At 42.3% G+C, this 15,705-nt stretch overlaps 1 protein-coding gene across 1 annotated transcript in view; it reads left to right on the top strand.

The window, feature by feature from the left end:
- The window catches only part of LOC121560990 (thrombospondin type-1 domain-containing protein 7A-like), a 62,944-nt gene that overhangs the window by 14,154 nt on the left and 33,085 nt on the right, over positions 1 to 15,705 (top strand). Inside the window, exons 5-8 of the mRNA XM_045208348.1 lie at positions 494 to 562; positions 6,805 to 6,960; positions 10,000 to 10,203; positions 13,623 to 13,817. Of these exons, the coding sequence (XP_045064283.1) occupies positions 494 to 562; positions 6,805 to 6,960; positions 10,000 to 10,203; positions 13,623 to 13,817 (624 nt within the window). The remainder of the gene's footprint in view (positions 1 to 493; positions 563 to 6,804; positions 6,961 to 9,999; positions 10,204 to 13,622; positions 13,818 to 15,705) is intronic.

Below are 15,705 nucleotides of genomic sequence, written 5' to 3'. Positions count from 1 at the left end.
GGAGAGTGTTCTTATCTTCCTGGCGCAGGATTCCTCTTACCCAATCAGGGGGTAATCTTCCCAGCTGCCATATAGATAGAGGCAGACACAGGCAGACAGTGGCTCAGTGAAGTCTGCAGCAACCACCACTGCATGCGTAAACTAAATCACCACGCTCTTAGAAGAACACATCCTTAAGCACAGGTCTAGGATCAGCTTACCCTCCCCAAATCCAAACCTTAACCATTCAAGAGAGGAAAATGCAAAACTGACTGTTGATCAGTTTCTCGGGTAACTAGACTGATCTTATTAGAGCACCTTCAATCTACATTTTTAAAGACCGACAAGTGTTTCCCTGTAGCGCTTCCCATTCTTATTTTTTCTACAAGCCTCAGTCTCATATTGGAAAACCACTAGACTCCTGTAATAGTGCTTAACATATGCCTCAACTTCCAAAACCCTCTCCCTTTCCAGTGACTGTGTTGCTAATAGTTGTATCTCCCTGTGCCTGCAGAGGGTCAGACCCCAAACCAGCAGAAGCCTAGTGTTCCCCCTCTTCTATCCATCAGCTTTGAAATTACAGGTAGGTGCTTTAGACCAACCCAAACCTCCTCCTCTCTCTGCCTTGTAGACCGCATTCTTCTCCTCCTTGCTGCTTCTCTCTTCTACTTGTATGTACTGTATGCATGTATTTATGTTTTGATGGATGATACTATGACAGTGTTTTGATAGGTTGGCCTCTCTGCAGATTTTGCATCTCAAGTGCTGTAGTTTTCTGAAACACCAACATGTGTTTTCAACTAAGTTCGTGCATATACGGTTTCAAGAAGTGGTATGGAAGAAGGACAACAAAGTATTTGCCTGGCATGTCAGGACAATTTCATAAACTTTTGTGGGAATGGTGAAATAACTCAGTGTTGTTTTTCCAAATGGAATATGCAAAGCATCTGTGAGATGTTTTTCCCCGTTTTGCTACTCTGGCACACAATAAGCGACACTCACATTAGTTGCACTAGGGACATTTGCCATTGTAGTTTCAATACAATGCAGGAAATACAAGCACATTGTATAAGTTGTGTAATGAAGATGCTGGGTTTTTCTTAATCACAAACAACACTACTCTGTTGGTCAACAATTTCTATTTGGAATGGATTGATGTACTTCGATTGAAGTCTGTTCTGCACACTAATAATACAAGGATTATCAGGCTTACCAAATGCAGTATTTGACTCTCAAAAATATTTGTAAGGGAATAATTCCTTTTGCAAATCAATTTCAAAGCTGTGCTTGCGTTTCGCTGTATATTCGGTATAATTATTTTTCAGCTTTCTTGACTTGATAAGACTTGAAGCTCTGAATATATTGTTGGCTGTCGGAGTTAGGGAAAGAGACGTGCAAGGACATCTTGATCTTCACAACCTGCTTAGTGAGAAAGTGTGTTTGTGTACAAGTGTAATTGATTGAAAGTGTTGCAACCGTTGATGCAATGTTTGGATCATAGATTGAGTGTGTGTACGTGTATGTGCATATTTACAGGTGTATGTGTCTACGTGTGTGTACGTCTGTTTGTGTCCACAAAGCTGATGGATAGAAGAGGGGGAACACTAGGCAGTATACTGGCGCCGACAAGGATGGCGGCCTCGCGACTAGCAGATCCTTTGTTAGCTTTCAGCGGCTGACCCAAAACATCGCCGGCGGAGGAGAGGCACTCGGAGCGGCCTGCTGGTTCGACTTAGGAGGCGCGCACACCACCCACCACTTCCAAGTATACTACTCGCTAATATTCAGTCTCTGGTTAACAAGCTCGACGAGCTCCGGGCAAGGATTTCTTTCCAGAGAGACATCAAGGCCTGTAACATACTTTGTTTCACGGAAACATGGCTCTCTGGGGATATTCTGTCAAAATCGGTCCAGCCAGATGGGTTCTCAGTTCATCGCGCAGACAGGACCGTATTATCTCCCAAGATAATTTTCTTGGGTTATAGTCACGGCTGTGTATATCCCCCTTCAAGCCGACACCACGACGGCCCTCAAAGAACTTCCCTGGAATTTATGCAAACTGGAAACCACATATCCTGAGGCTGCATTTATTGTAGCCAGGGATTTTAACAAAGCAAATTTGAGGACTAGGCTGCCGAAGTTCTATCAACATATCGACTGTTGTACTCGCGCTGCAAAAATTCTCGACCATTGCTATTCGAAATTCCGATATGGTTATAAGGCCCTCCCCCGCCCTCCTTTTCGGCAAATCTGACCACGACTCCATTTTGCTCCTCCCTTCCTATAGGCAGAAACTCAAACAGGAAGTACCCGTGCTAAGGACTATTCAACGCTGGTCTGACCAATCGGAATCCACACTTCAAGATTGTTTTGATCACGCGGACTGGGATATGTTCTGGGTAGCTCGCAAAAATAATTTAGACGAATACACTGATACGGTGACTGAGTTTATCAGGAAGTGTATAGAAGATGTTGTGCCCACTGTGACTATTAAAACCTACCCTAACCAAAATGGCAGCATTCGCGCAAAACTGAAAGCGCAAACCACCGCATTTAACCATGGCAAGGTGACTCGGAATATGGCAGAATACAAACAGTGTAGCTACTGACTCCGCAAGGCAATTAAACTGGCAAAACATCAGCATAGAGACAAAGTGGAGTCGCAATTCAACGGCTCAGACACAAGACGTATGTGGCAGGGTCTACAGACAATCACGGACTACAAAAGGAAAAACAGCCACGTTACCCACACTGACGTCTCGCTTCCAGACAAGCTAAAAACCTTCTTCGCCTGCTTTGAGTATAACACAGTGCCACCGACGAGGCCCACTACCAAGGACTGTGGCCTCTCCTTCTCCGTGGTCGACGTGAGTAAGACATTTAAGCATGTTAACCCCCGCAAGGCTGCCGGCCCAGACGGCATCCCTATCCGCGTCCTCAGAGCATGCGCAGACCAGCTGGCTGGTGTGTTTACGGACATATTCAATCTCTCCCTTTCCCAGTCTGCTGTTCCCACATGCTTCAAGATGGCCACCATTGTTCCTGTAGCGAAGAAAGTAAAGGTAACTGAACTAAATGACTATCGCCCCGTAGCACTCACCTCTGTCATCATGAAGTGCTTTGAGAGACTAGTCAAGGATCATATCACCTCTGCCTTACCTGTCACTCTAGACCCACTTCAATTTGCTTACCGCCCCAATAGATCCACAGACGATGCAATCGCCATCACACTGCACACTGCCCTATCCCATCTGGACAAGAGGAATACCTATGTAAGAATGCTGTTCATTGACTATAGCTCAGCATTCAACACCATAGTACCCTCCAAGCTAATCATTAAGCTCGAGGCCCTTAGTCTGAACCCCGCCCTGTGCAACTGGGTCCTGGACTTCCTGACGGGCCGCCCCCAGGTGGTGAAGGTAGGAAACTACATCTCCACTTCGCTGATCCTCAACACTGGGGCCCCACAAGGGTGCATGCTCAGCCCCCTCCTGTACTCCCTGTTCACCCATGACTGCATGGCCAAGCACACCTCCAACTCAATCATCAAGTTTGCAGACGACACAACAGTAGTAGTCTTGATTACCAACAATGACGAGACATTTTATTGCATGACATAAGCAGAACTTAATATTTGGTACAGAAACCTTTGTTTGCAATTACAGAGATCATACGTTTCCTGTAGGTCTTGACCAGGTTTGCACACACTGCAGCAGGGATTTTGGCCCACTCCTCCATACAGACCTTCTCCAGATCCTTCAGGTTTCGGGGCTGTCGCTGGGCAATACGGACTTTCAGCTCCCTCCAAAGATTTTCTATTGGGTTTAGGTCTGGAGACTGGCTAGGCCACTCCAGGACCTTGAGATGCTTCTTACGGAGCCACTCCTTAGTTGCCCTGGCTGTGTGTTTCGGGTTGTTGTCATGCTGGAAGACCCAGCCACGACCCATCTTCAATGCTCTTACTGAGGGAAGGAGGTTATTGGCCAAGATCTCGCGATACATGGCCCCATCCATCCTCCCCTCAATACGGTGCAGTCGTCCTGTCCCCTTTGCAGAAAAGCATCCCCAAAGAATGATGTTTCCACCTCCATGCTTCACGGTTGGGATGGTGTTCTTGGGGTTGTACTCACCCTTCTTCTTCCTCCAAACACGGCGAGTGGAGTTTAGACCAAAAAGCTCTATTTTTGTCTCATCAGACCACATGACCTTCTCCCATTCCTCCTCTGGATCATCCAGATGGTCATTGGCAAACTTCAGACGGGCCTGGACATGCGCTGGCTTCAGCAGGGGGACCTTGCGTGCGCTGCAGGATTTTAATCCATGACGGCGTAGTGTGTTTCTAATGGTTTTCTTTGAGACTGTGGTCCCAGCTCTCTTCAGGTCATTGACCAGGTCCTGCCGTGTAGTTCTGGGCTGATCCCTCACCTTCCTCATGATCCTTGATGCCCCACGAGGTGAGATCTTGCATGGAGCCCCAGACCGAGGGTAATTGACCATCATCTTGAACTTCTTCCATTTTCTAATAATTGCGCCAACAGTTGTTGCCTTCTCACCAAGCTGCTTGCCTATTGTCCTGTAGCCCATCCCAGCCTTGTGCAGGTCTACAATTGTATCCCTGATGTCCTTACACAGCTCTCTGGTCTTGGCCATTGTGGAGAGGTTGGAGTCTGTTTGATTGAGTGTGTGGACAGGTGTCTTTTATACAGGTAACGAGTTCAAACAGGTGCAGTTAATACAGGTAATGAGTGGAGAACAGGAGGGCTTCTTAAAGAAAAACTAACAGGTCTGTGAGAGCCGGAATTCTTACTGGTTGGTTGGTGATCAAATACTTATGTCATGCAATAAAATGCAAATTAATTACTTAAAAATAATACAATGTGATTTTCTGGATTTTTGTTTTAGATTCCGTCTCTCACAGTTGAAGTGTACCTATTATAAAAATTACAGACCTCTACATGCTTTGTAAGTAGGAAAACCTGCAAAATCGGCAGTGTATCAAATCTCCCCACTGTATGTATATATTCTTAAATTCCATTCCTTACTAGATTTGTGTGTATCGGGTATATGTTGTGAAATTGTTAGATATTACTTGTTAGATATTACTGCACTGTCGGAGCTAGAAGCACAAGCATTTCGATACACCCGCAATAACATCTGCCTCTGCACATTGCATCTGTGCGTGTGTGTTCATATGCTGTGGCAGAGGGGTGTCAATTAGACAGTGGAGCCCATGGTAGTGGGGTTGGCTTTGGACAATCTGTTAGGTGATCAAGAGCCTTTGTTGCATCAACCAGGACAACCCGCACTGTGCTGCGTTCCAAAACAGCTTTGATGTGACAGACACACAAAACCACCCACCAACTTTCCACTCCAACTTCAAACAAACCCATTTATTCAAGTGCATTAAAGAAACATCCAGAAAATGGCGTCTCACAGTCGGCTTCACTTATTCTCTTGCAGAGAAAAACAATCTCTCTTTTGTTCCTTTGCGTGAAGTGAAGTTCCTCGGCGGGAACATACGCATCGTGTATACAGCTTCTAAATCTGAAGCGCTACAACAGGGGAATCATAGCACTGGATTATTCTTCATAGAATATGTATGAGAGGAGACACTGCAGCTCTCTCACACCTTCGGTACACCCTTCATGTGTCTTCAGTGAGAATGGTGGGCCTGTCTTTATGTTGTTTCAAGTGTTAGATAGCGCTGAAAGGTTAATCAGAGTTAATTTATCACTCTGGCATGCTAACAGTATGCTAACAGTGGGGCCATAAACAAAGGGAAATAGCAGGAATATGGCAGCACCTCACCTTCACAGTATTCCAATACAATACTTAAATACCATTGCTGTATCTAATCTAACAGTTAATCTGTTTCAGTATATTTGTGCATCTATTTCTCAGTATTTATCTGGGTATATTGGTATATTTCAGAATACATCAGTATATTTATTACTATGTTAGTATGACTATGTTAGTATATACACTCCCCTAAGTATTTGTTTGGACAGTGAAGCTAAAACGTTTAATTTGGCTCTATACTCCAACATATCTGTTTTACCATTAAGAAATTAAAGTACTTTATGTATCTAGTCCCCCCATTTGAAGGTGTTAAGTATTTGGACAAATTCACTTACATGTGTATTAAAGTAGCAAAAAGGCATAATTCTAGCATGCAATGATTACATCAAGGTTTTGCGTTTTGTTTTGGTTGTGTTTCAGATTATGTTGTGCCCAATAGAAATGGTAAATAATGTATCTTTATATTAATTTTTTATCTTTAACTCTGCATTGTTGGAAAAGGCCCCGTTATTCTACTGATAGTCTACACCTGTTGTTTATGAAGCATCTGACAAATACAATTTTATTTTATTTTATTTTATGTGTACCATGATTACGGATAATCATGAATGAATCGTGAACAATGATGAGTGAGAAAGTTACAGGGGCATAAATATAATACCCCCCATAAAATGCTAACCTCCCCTGTTATTGGTAATGGTGAGAGGTTAGCATGTCTTGGGGGTATGATATTTGTGCCTCTGTAACTTTCTCACTCAAATGGGGGGACTACATACATAAAGTGCTTTAATTTCTAAACAGTAAAACAGATATGTATGAAAATACCCTCAAATTAAAGGTGACATTCTGTACTGTCGCCTCATATGAAACATTTGATCTCAAATCCAAAATGCTGGAGTATAGAGCCAAATTAAATGGTTTAGCTTCACTGTCCAAATAAATACATATATTTCTGAATATATAAGTATATTTCTGACTATACTGTAAGTATATTTGAATGCCTGTCCCTTATTTCCATGTCCCTAGCATCCCGTCCTGTGGACAGCAAGCTGTGTGGAGGTCCCGTCCCCAACACGTCCCAGCTGTGTCACATCCCCTGTCCCATCGAGTGTGAAGTGTCCCCATGGGGGGCCTGGGGACCCTGCACCTATGAGAACTGTGATGTCCAAGAAGGGAAGAAAGGTGTGTGGATAAGAGTTTGACTGGGACTATTGTATGTCGATCACACTTTATTTGGATAGTCCCATATAGATGATCTACAGATGGTCATACTATTAACAAACTATCTGTTGATAAGCAAATGCTTGCTAAGGTTAGGGTTAGGTTTAAAATAAGGGTTACATACAGTAAGGGTTACGTTTAGGGTTAGGATAATGGTTAAGGTTAGGACTAGGGTTAGGGTTAGTGGATAGTTAGTTGAAATCTTGTTGACAGTTATGGAACATCTACTGAACATCTACAAACCATCTACTTGGGAATATCCATATAAAGTGTTACCTGTATGTCCACTGCAGGGCCTTAATGGGTATGGGTTGGAATGTTTTTTGGTGACTGTGTCTATATTTGGTGTGGTAATGCTAGCATAATGCTTTCATAACACGTACAGTTGAAGTCGGAAGTTTACATACACTTAGGTTGGAGTCATTAAAACTCGTTTTTCAACCACTCCACAAATTTCTTGTTAACAAACTATAGTCAAAAGAAATCAGCCAAGACCTCAGAAAAAAAATGTAGACCTCCACAAGTCTGGATCATCCTTGGGAGCAATTTCCAAACGCCTGAAGGTACCACGTTCATCTGTACAAACAATAGTACGCAAGTATAAACACCATGGGACCACGCAGCCGTCACACCGCTCAGGAAGGAGATGCCTAGAGATGAACGTACTTTGGTGCGAAAAGTGCAAATCAATCCCAGAAGAACAGCAAAGGACCTTGTGAAGATGCTGGAGGAAACAGGTACAAAAGTATCTATATCCACAGTAAAACGAGTCCTATATCGACATAACCTGAAAGGCCGCTCTGTAAGGAAGAAGCCACTGCTCCAAAACCACCATAAAAAAGACAGACTACGGTTTGCAACTGCACATGGGGACAAAGATCGTACTTTTTGGAGAAATGTCCTCTGGTCTGATGAAACAAAAATAGAACTCTTTGCCCATAATGACCATCGTTATGTTTGGAGGAAAAAGGGGGGGGCGCTTGCAAGCCGAAGAACACCATCCCAACCGTGAAGCACGGGGTTGGCAGCATCATGCTTTGGGGGTGCTTGCTGCAGGAGGGACTGGTACACTTCACAAAATAGATGGCATCATGAGGAAGGACAATTATGTGGATATATTGAAGCAACATCTCAAGACGGAGTCAGGCGCAGGAGGGTAAATCACAGAATACATAGTTTATTCCGTCGTACACAGTTGCGCTGGATAGCGACAACAAAATACAGGCATAGGGGAACAATCTACCCCGGCAATACAAGGTACGGGTAGCTCCAACAAAATACAGGCACAGGGGAATAATCTACCCCGGCAATACAAGGTACGAGTAGCTCAACCGAGCTACACTCAACTCACATAAAACAATCACCCACAAGGACAAGGGGGCAGAGGGAACACTTATACACAGACTAATGAGGGGATATGAACAAGGTGTGTGTAATTAACAAGACAAGACAAATAGAATGATGATATATGGAGCGGCAGTGGCTAATAAGCCGGTGACGACGAACGCCAAAGCCTGCCCGAACAAGGAGGGGAGGCAGCCTCGGCGGAAGTCGTGACACACGGGGGTGGCAGCATCATGCTGTGGGGGTGCTTTGCTGCAGGAGGGACTGGTGCACTTCACAAAATAGGAAGTTAAAGCTTGGTCACAAATGGGTCTTCCAAATGGACAATGACCCCAAGCATACATCCAAAGTTGTGGCGAAATGGCTTAAGGACAACAAAGTCAAGGTATTGGAGTGGCCATCACAAAGCCCTGACCTCAATCCTATAGAACATTTGTGGGCAGAACTGAAAAAGTGTGTGCGAGCAAGGAGGCCTACAAACCTGACTCATTTACACCAGCTCTGTCAGGAGGAATGGGCCAAAATTCACCCAACCTATTGTGGGAAGCTTGTGGAAGGCTACCCGAAATGTTTGACCCAAGTTAAACAATTTAAAGGCAATGCTACCAAATACTAATTGAGTGTATGAAAACTCTGACCCACTGGGAATGTGATGAAAGAAACAAAAGCTTAAATAAATAAGTCTCTCTACTATTATTCTGACATTTCACATTCTTAAAATAAAGTGGTGATCCTAACTGACCTAAGACAGGGAATTTGTACTAGGATTAAATGTCAGGAATTGTGAAAAACTGAGTTTAAATGTATTTGGCTAAGGTTTATGTAAACTTCCGACTTCAACTGTATGTGGTATTATGTGTTTTAATACACAGTGTATGTCCCTCCTATCAAACTAATGGCAACTGGCATATCACTTGTTATAAAACATAAACAGTTGAAAAAAAGTTAAGCGTTAACATGCCATATGATTGTTATATGATTTGTATTTGCCATGAGTTATGCATGGTGTTATGGAATTTACAGAACATGGCATAGTTTCAGAAGGTTACCTGTGGATGTATAGTAGTAGGTGCTATTGTAGTCATTGTAAGGTCCTCTTGAACAAACATATTCTGGCATAAATGCAGTATCTAACATTACGTTTACATTTTAGTAATTTAGCAGACGCTCTTATCCAGAGCGACTTACAGGAGCAATTAGGGTTAAGTGACTTGCGCAAGGGCACATCGACAGATTTTTCACCTAGTCAGCTCGGGGATTAAAACCAGCGACCTTTCGGTTACTGGCACAACGCTCTTAACCACTAAGCTACCTGCCGCCCCACACCCACATGATAATTACACGCTGGCTCTTCACAATGAAATCCTCTCTTTGTATCAATTTATGGTCAGTTTGATCACAGTATGTGTTAAAGTGCCAACAATTAACTAGCCAATTATTTGCTTGCGCTTTTACATTCATCCTAATCTTATCATAATAACATATCCTATTATTCCATTTCGAGAGAGCTGTTGAAGAGATCAATTCCAAAGGAGGACAATTAGGCATATTATGTATTTTTTCAGAGTTTTTATATATATTTTTTTCATATGGTTTTATGTATTTCTATTTGATTTTTTATATTAAATGGAATTATGTGTATTTTTCCTTCCGCAGGTTTTAAACTGAGGAAACGGGAGATCAGCAATGCGCCGACGGGTGGACCAGGGAACTGCCCTCACCTGGTGGAGGCTGTCCCATGTGATGAACCCAGCTGCTGGGACTGGCGCCTAGTCAGACTGGATGAGTGTAGCCCCGACGGGGAGCTGCCGTGTGGCCCTGGGACACAGATACCTCAGGTCCAGTGTGTCAACAGCACCGGTGAGGAAAATCATAGTAATAACTAATTATCGGCTAAAGATAATTTCAATTGGATTTTTCCCTCGTTAATTCCGTTAAACTCAGTCTCTATAATCGTTGCTGTGTGATTGTAGATAATGCTCCGTGATTGGTTTATTGATTCGGTTAATGCACATTATAGAGTCCTTTATTTTCAGTGGATGTTTGCTTGACTAATTCATGTAGAACACTGCCAACAGGCAAAACTGATTGAAATGACGTCGTTACAACCAGGAACTGGTTGAAATGTTGTCATTAAGACGTTATTTCAACCAGTTATGCCTGCTAAGCTAGCATAGTACAATAAAACTGTACTATAGTATTCTGACTTACTATTATGCTCAGAATCCACCACATTGTTACCTCAGCTCCCTGATCCCCCCCAAGAGTAGCCCACCACTTCCAGATTAACTATTTCCATCTGTGATGAATAAAGGTGTCCGCATGCTTCCCAGCCGAAACAGTTCGGAAAAGTTTGTGCATATATTATGACGACATTTTGTGATGTTTTTGTTTGTTTTGGACTTCGGTGAGGGTTTTTCCGGCTGTTCGGGCACATAAAACATTTTCTGGAGGCAAGCCGAAGTTCGGAGCCGAAGTCTACGCCCCTTCGTTGGTGATTGGTCAACAATAGGGATTCTTCAATAAAGGCGACTCATTTTCATGCACATTTTTGTATTGAGAAATACTACACCAAACATCTTAGTTAGATGTAAAATTGTGCGGCTAAGAAAGTCAACATTTGTTATAGATTTCTTGAGTTATCTTAGATTAATTCTGACTATTTTTAGGAAATGTATACTGGCTATGGCATCTCAAAATGGACAATTGACGCTTTTTTCTTGTTTTTCAAGTGAAGATCTTTTAAGGGAGTATGCGAGCACACTCATTTGCTTCGGCTAGCCGAATTCGGCTAGGCACCAGCCAAACTAAAACATGCTGACGCCTTAAGTCAGGGTATCACCCTCTGGATGAAAAATCATATGTTGCTCAAGGTGACCTCTCTACCAACCCCCTAACTCATGGCTGTACCTCATGACGACTAGAGAGAGAATGGTGGTTAGCCGCCATGCCATTTATCATGGTTGCCATTTATCATGGAGTTCTCTCCAGACACCCTCCTCCACCTCACATCCCCATCTCCTTTAACGCTTCCCTAGTTCAGCATAGCCACATATTGCCCTCGCTCCCTTTCCCTCTCTCAGCCAGAGCAATTAAACCCTGCTCGCACTAAATCAAATCAATTCTCTCTGGCCCTGAGTCTCGGGGACTCCCTTAACTTTTCAGCTTCCTGGTTTTACTGCTCCACTTTATTACTGAAGAATGTTTGACTGAAGACAATGGCAGTCGGTGCAGAGAGATGCTGTCTGGGGTTTTGAGCAGGTTTCAGAATATGGGTGCAATTGACCAAGATGCTTATGCTATCAATCCCAAGTATAGTCACCATTCCTAGTTTGAGTGTTATGAAAGAGATATAGAGAGATATCAAAGAGATACACAGAGATATATACAGGCACTGTAATGGATTGAGTCCAAATCATACTCCTACGATACTCCTTTGACAATAACCTCTCTTATCGTCCTCGAAATTCTGAAAAACTCATCCTCATCCTACGTTACATTGTCATTTTACCTCATACAGGACATACTGTACATGTACATACACTAGTGACATTCAGGGTTATTGCCAGGTCAGGTGATGTCTTCCTAGTAGCTCTGTGAGAGGCATAACCTCTTTGTGTTTTTCTGCCTATTTTGACTGGCGTTGACTGATTCCCCCTGTCTCCGCTGATGGAAATTGATTTGCTGTGTTATGATTTTGGGCAACTTTTTGCCCTAGAGACTTTGGGCTCAATGTCTGTCTTCCGAACTTTTCCTCACACTGAGGCTGAATCTTATGAAACTGCCACAGCAACAGCAAACAGCCACACCGCAGACAGGGGTCTATACAAATATCATTGAAACGCCACTGTCGATACTGAGAGCTTCTGATATATACTGATATTCACTGTTCTGACTCATTTAAAAGGAACCGTTTTTCTCCGTTCACTACGCCTGGAGTTTTTCTAATAGAGGGTGTTTTGTTCATTCATGTTTTCACCACCGTGAGAGCCACTGGGTTTCCCTGTCACTTTGCATTTCCACACTGTCTCGGTTCAGTCACGATTGGTTAGCTGAATACTCATCAAAGTGACATCTTAATGCAAAGGCAGGCCGATCGGAGGGTTTGAAGCTCAACTCATCCTCAGCCTGAAATTGCAAAAACCAACCGTCGGAACATACATATTTTCTCTGCAGAGCCATTGTGTTGCTCATTTGGAGTGCTGAACTGTCTTGAATTCAAATGTCTTGAATTCAGTTCATTGCAACATGGTAGCCCTTTCCTGCAGTCAAATGACCAAATCGCTCTCTAGTGGCCTCATGGGTGGAATATTATTAATATTAAACATCATTGTTTTTTTGTGTGCCTAAAATCTGGTGTTTCTATGTCAAACGGTTTTGTTATATTTTAGTCTTCTGTGATGTATATGAAGTGTAATATTGGGATGCAAACTCAAAATTGAATACATTTCAACTCTATATCTGACATGGTATAGGTGTCTTCTTTCTTGTAAGTCCATAACCATGTGTGTGAGGTATATACTTTTGTTTCAAAGTAGATTTGTTTAAGACTACCAAGAAACACTCTGTGTGACCCTGATTTAGCCCACTACAGTAAAAGGTTAATCCTCTAAAAGCACATACAGAATATGTGGCTTAATAGTATAACCCACTTAAGCACTCATAAATCATGAATGTGTAAGTGTAAAATGTTTAAGTCCCAAGTGAGTTTGTACTTACTATGTCCAAAGCTAATTCAGTATTCAGATCGAGTTGCATTGAGAATAGAGACATCAATATTAATATATTGTACAGATTATCCTTGATAACCTTAACCCAGCATGCTATTAAACAGTCACCAAACATTTGATCCAACTGTGATGTCAAAAGGAAGACAACAGATCAAATTGAATGGCTGTGTTAATTAATTGTGTGGGTTGAAATTGATTAGCATTCAATGATACTAAGGAAACAATATATAAACAAGCCCACCGATGGACCAGGAAATTGTAGTGTGGTTTATCATATTGTAGAACATTATAATGGAGGGTGGCAGGTAGCCTAGTGGTTTGAATCCCGAGCCGAATAGGTGAAAAAATCTGTCTGTGCCTTGAGCAAGGCACTTAACCCTAATTGCTCCTGTAAGACGCTCTGGATAAGAGTCTGCTAAGTTATATAAAGTGTAGTACAATTACAGATTCCGTTTTTGCTTTGAGATTTGTTTCTGTATTGAAGATTCTGTTTTTCTATTGTTATAATGGTGTGCATTCCTTGACCGTACCGTTCTTTGTGCCACCCAGGTGACATGGTGGACAGGGAGCTGTGTGGGGGAGCCCCTGCCCCTGAGCCCATCGCCTGTGAGGTGCCTTGCCCTAAGGACTGTGTCCTCAGCGACTGGACCTCCTGGTCTTCCTGCTCCCAAACCTGTTCCAGCAAAACCATTGAGGGCAAGCAGCTGAGGACCCGCTCCATACTGGCCTACAACGCTGGCGAAGGTGACTATGAGACTATGTACTGTAGATGGTGTACTGTTCTGTATGGTCTGTATTGTCTATCTACTGTACTGTTAATAAACTATTTAGAAGGGGTCTTTATCTTTGTATACTGTAGCTTTCAAGCCAAGCTGTCCTTCATGGTGTCTGTCCCTTTGACAGTTACTGTCTGTTACTGTCTGTCTATCACTCTGTCTGTTACTGTCTGTTGCTGTCTGTTACTGTCTGTCTATCTGTCTGTGTCTATCTGTCTGTATGTCTGTCTGTCTGTCTGTCTGTCTGTCTGTCTGTCTGTCTGTCCCTCTGTCTGTCACTATGATTTTTTGTTTTCATTTAAACATTTGGCTAAAAGTTTATCTGCATGTTGTTTACCTCCCCACAGTAACTGCAATGGTAGTGGCATGGATCACAGTGATGGAGGGTAACACTTGTGATTGAAACTAGCTGTTAGCTACATTTAACCTTAGTGACATGCTGACAAATGACAAAATAATAGGATTTCTGCCAATGTCTATAGACTTTACTGTAGTTATACCGCGACAGCCTTTGGGCACCGTAGGTTTGATTTAAAATCCTAGTAGCACTAGATGTAGTGAAATAAGTAGTTGTTGTTGGTTTTGTTGTTGTGGTTACCGTAAGTAAGTATAACTAATTCTACAAATGTATTTTGATATTCTCATATCTTGATGTGAGAATTTTAACATTCCATATCAATGTTTTCCAAAGGTCTTTCAAGGGTGCCAAAGTTTCCAGAGCTTTTTGGTACATTCCATTTGTATCTGTAAAATGAGTAGTAGTAGTAGTAGTAGTAGAAGTAGTAGTAGTAGTAGTAGAAGTAGTAGTAGTAGTAGTAGTAGTAGTAGTAGTAGTAGTAGTAGTAGTAGTAGTAGTTGGTTGATGAGTAATATATATTGTTAGCGTGGAGATTTGGGTAGATTATTTAAAGGGGCAATCCATTGTTGAAACAATAAAAAAACTGTTTCGGTAAAATGCTGAGGGATGGGGCTGGAGAAATGTAACCACTCTAAAATTAATAGACAGAGCTATGGATGCAAGGATTGACCATCCATTATATCAAAATTATAGTTTTAAACATGTTTTGAGGCTATACAGTGTTTGTTTACATTTACTTTGTTTACAAACATTGGAGTAAAACAAGCTTATATTTTGGGTTCTGATGGGGTACGACAATTGAACACATTTTTTAAGTTATATTCTTCTAGTGGGTACATATCATTCAATTATAAGTCAAAAAATGGATACAGCAACTGCAGATTGGCACTTTAAATAACTTCCCCACCAATGTGGAAAGTCACAACATCATCATGTATGCTATTTCAATATTTGTTTTGCCTTTTACTGTCGAGGAATACCTCCCAAAATATATGTATTTTTAGCAGGCAAGTGTGCCGTCTGTTGGGTGATCCCAAGCTCCAGTATGTCATAAGCCACATACTAAATGTAACCGCGCCAGCACAGAGACACAATACATTATGGATGTCTTTCCGAGCAAATTTTGTGAATAAGTCAGAAAAGTGCTGAAATTCATACCGCAAACATGAATAAACCCATATTCCATGAGCCGCATCCTTTGAGTGGCATTAAAGCGATTTGTCACATTAAACAGAACTGATGTTGCTTCACCATTCATAAATCATCCACTACAGCTCTCTGTAGAATCGACATAGACTTTACCTCTGCCCAACCCAAACCACTTTTCTAGGTCAGTCTGGGCTGTCTGGGCACCATCTGTGGCATATTTGTCTGGTTAGTTTACGCTATTGGCAGAACCAGCAAACCGACATGGTTAGTCAGCGATGTAAGCAGGTAGCAGTCAGCAGAAAGGAAGGAGGTCTGTTCATTTGCCATCAGGTTTAGATTTGTCTGAGTT

Source organism: Coregonus clupeaformis, chromosome 28, assembly GCF_020615455.1.
Source record: "Coregonus clupeaformis isolate EN_2021a chromosome 28, ASM2061545v1, whole genome shotgun sequence".
Classification (NCBI taxonomy): Eukaryota; Metazoa; Chordata; class Actinopteri; order Salmoniformes; family Salmonidae; genus Coregonus; species Coregonus clupeaformis.
Note: the sequence above shows the minus strand (reverse complement) of the source record. Positions and strands in the feature narration are given on the sequence as shown.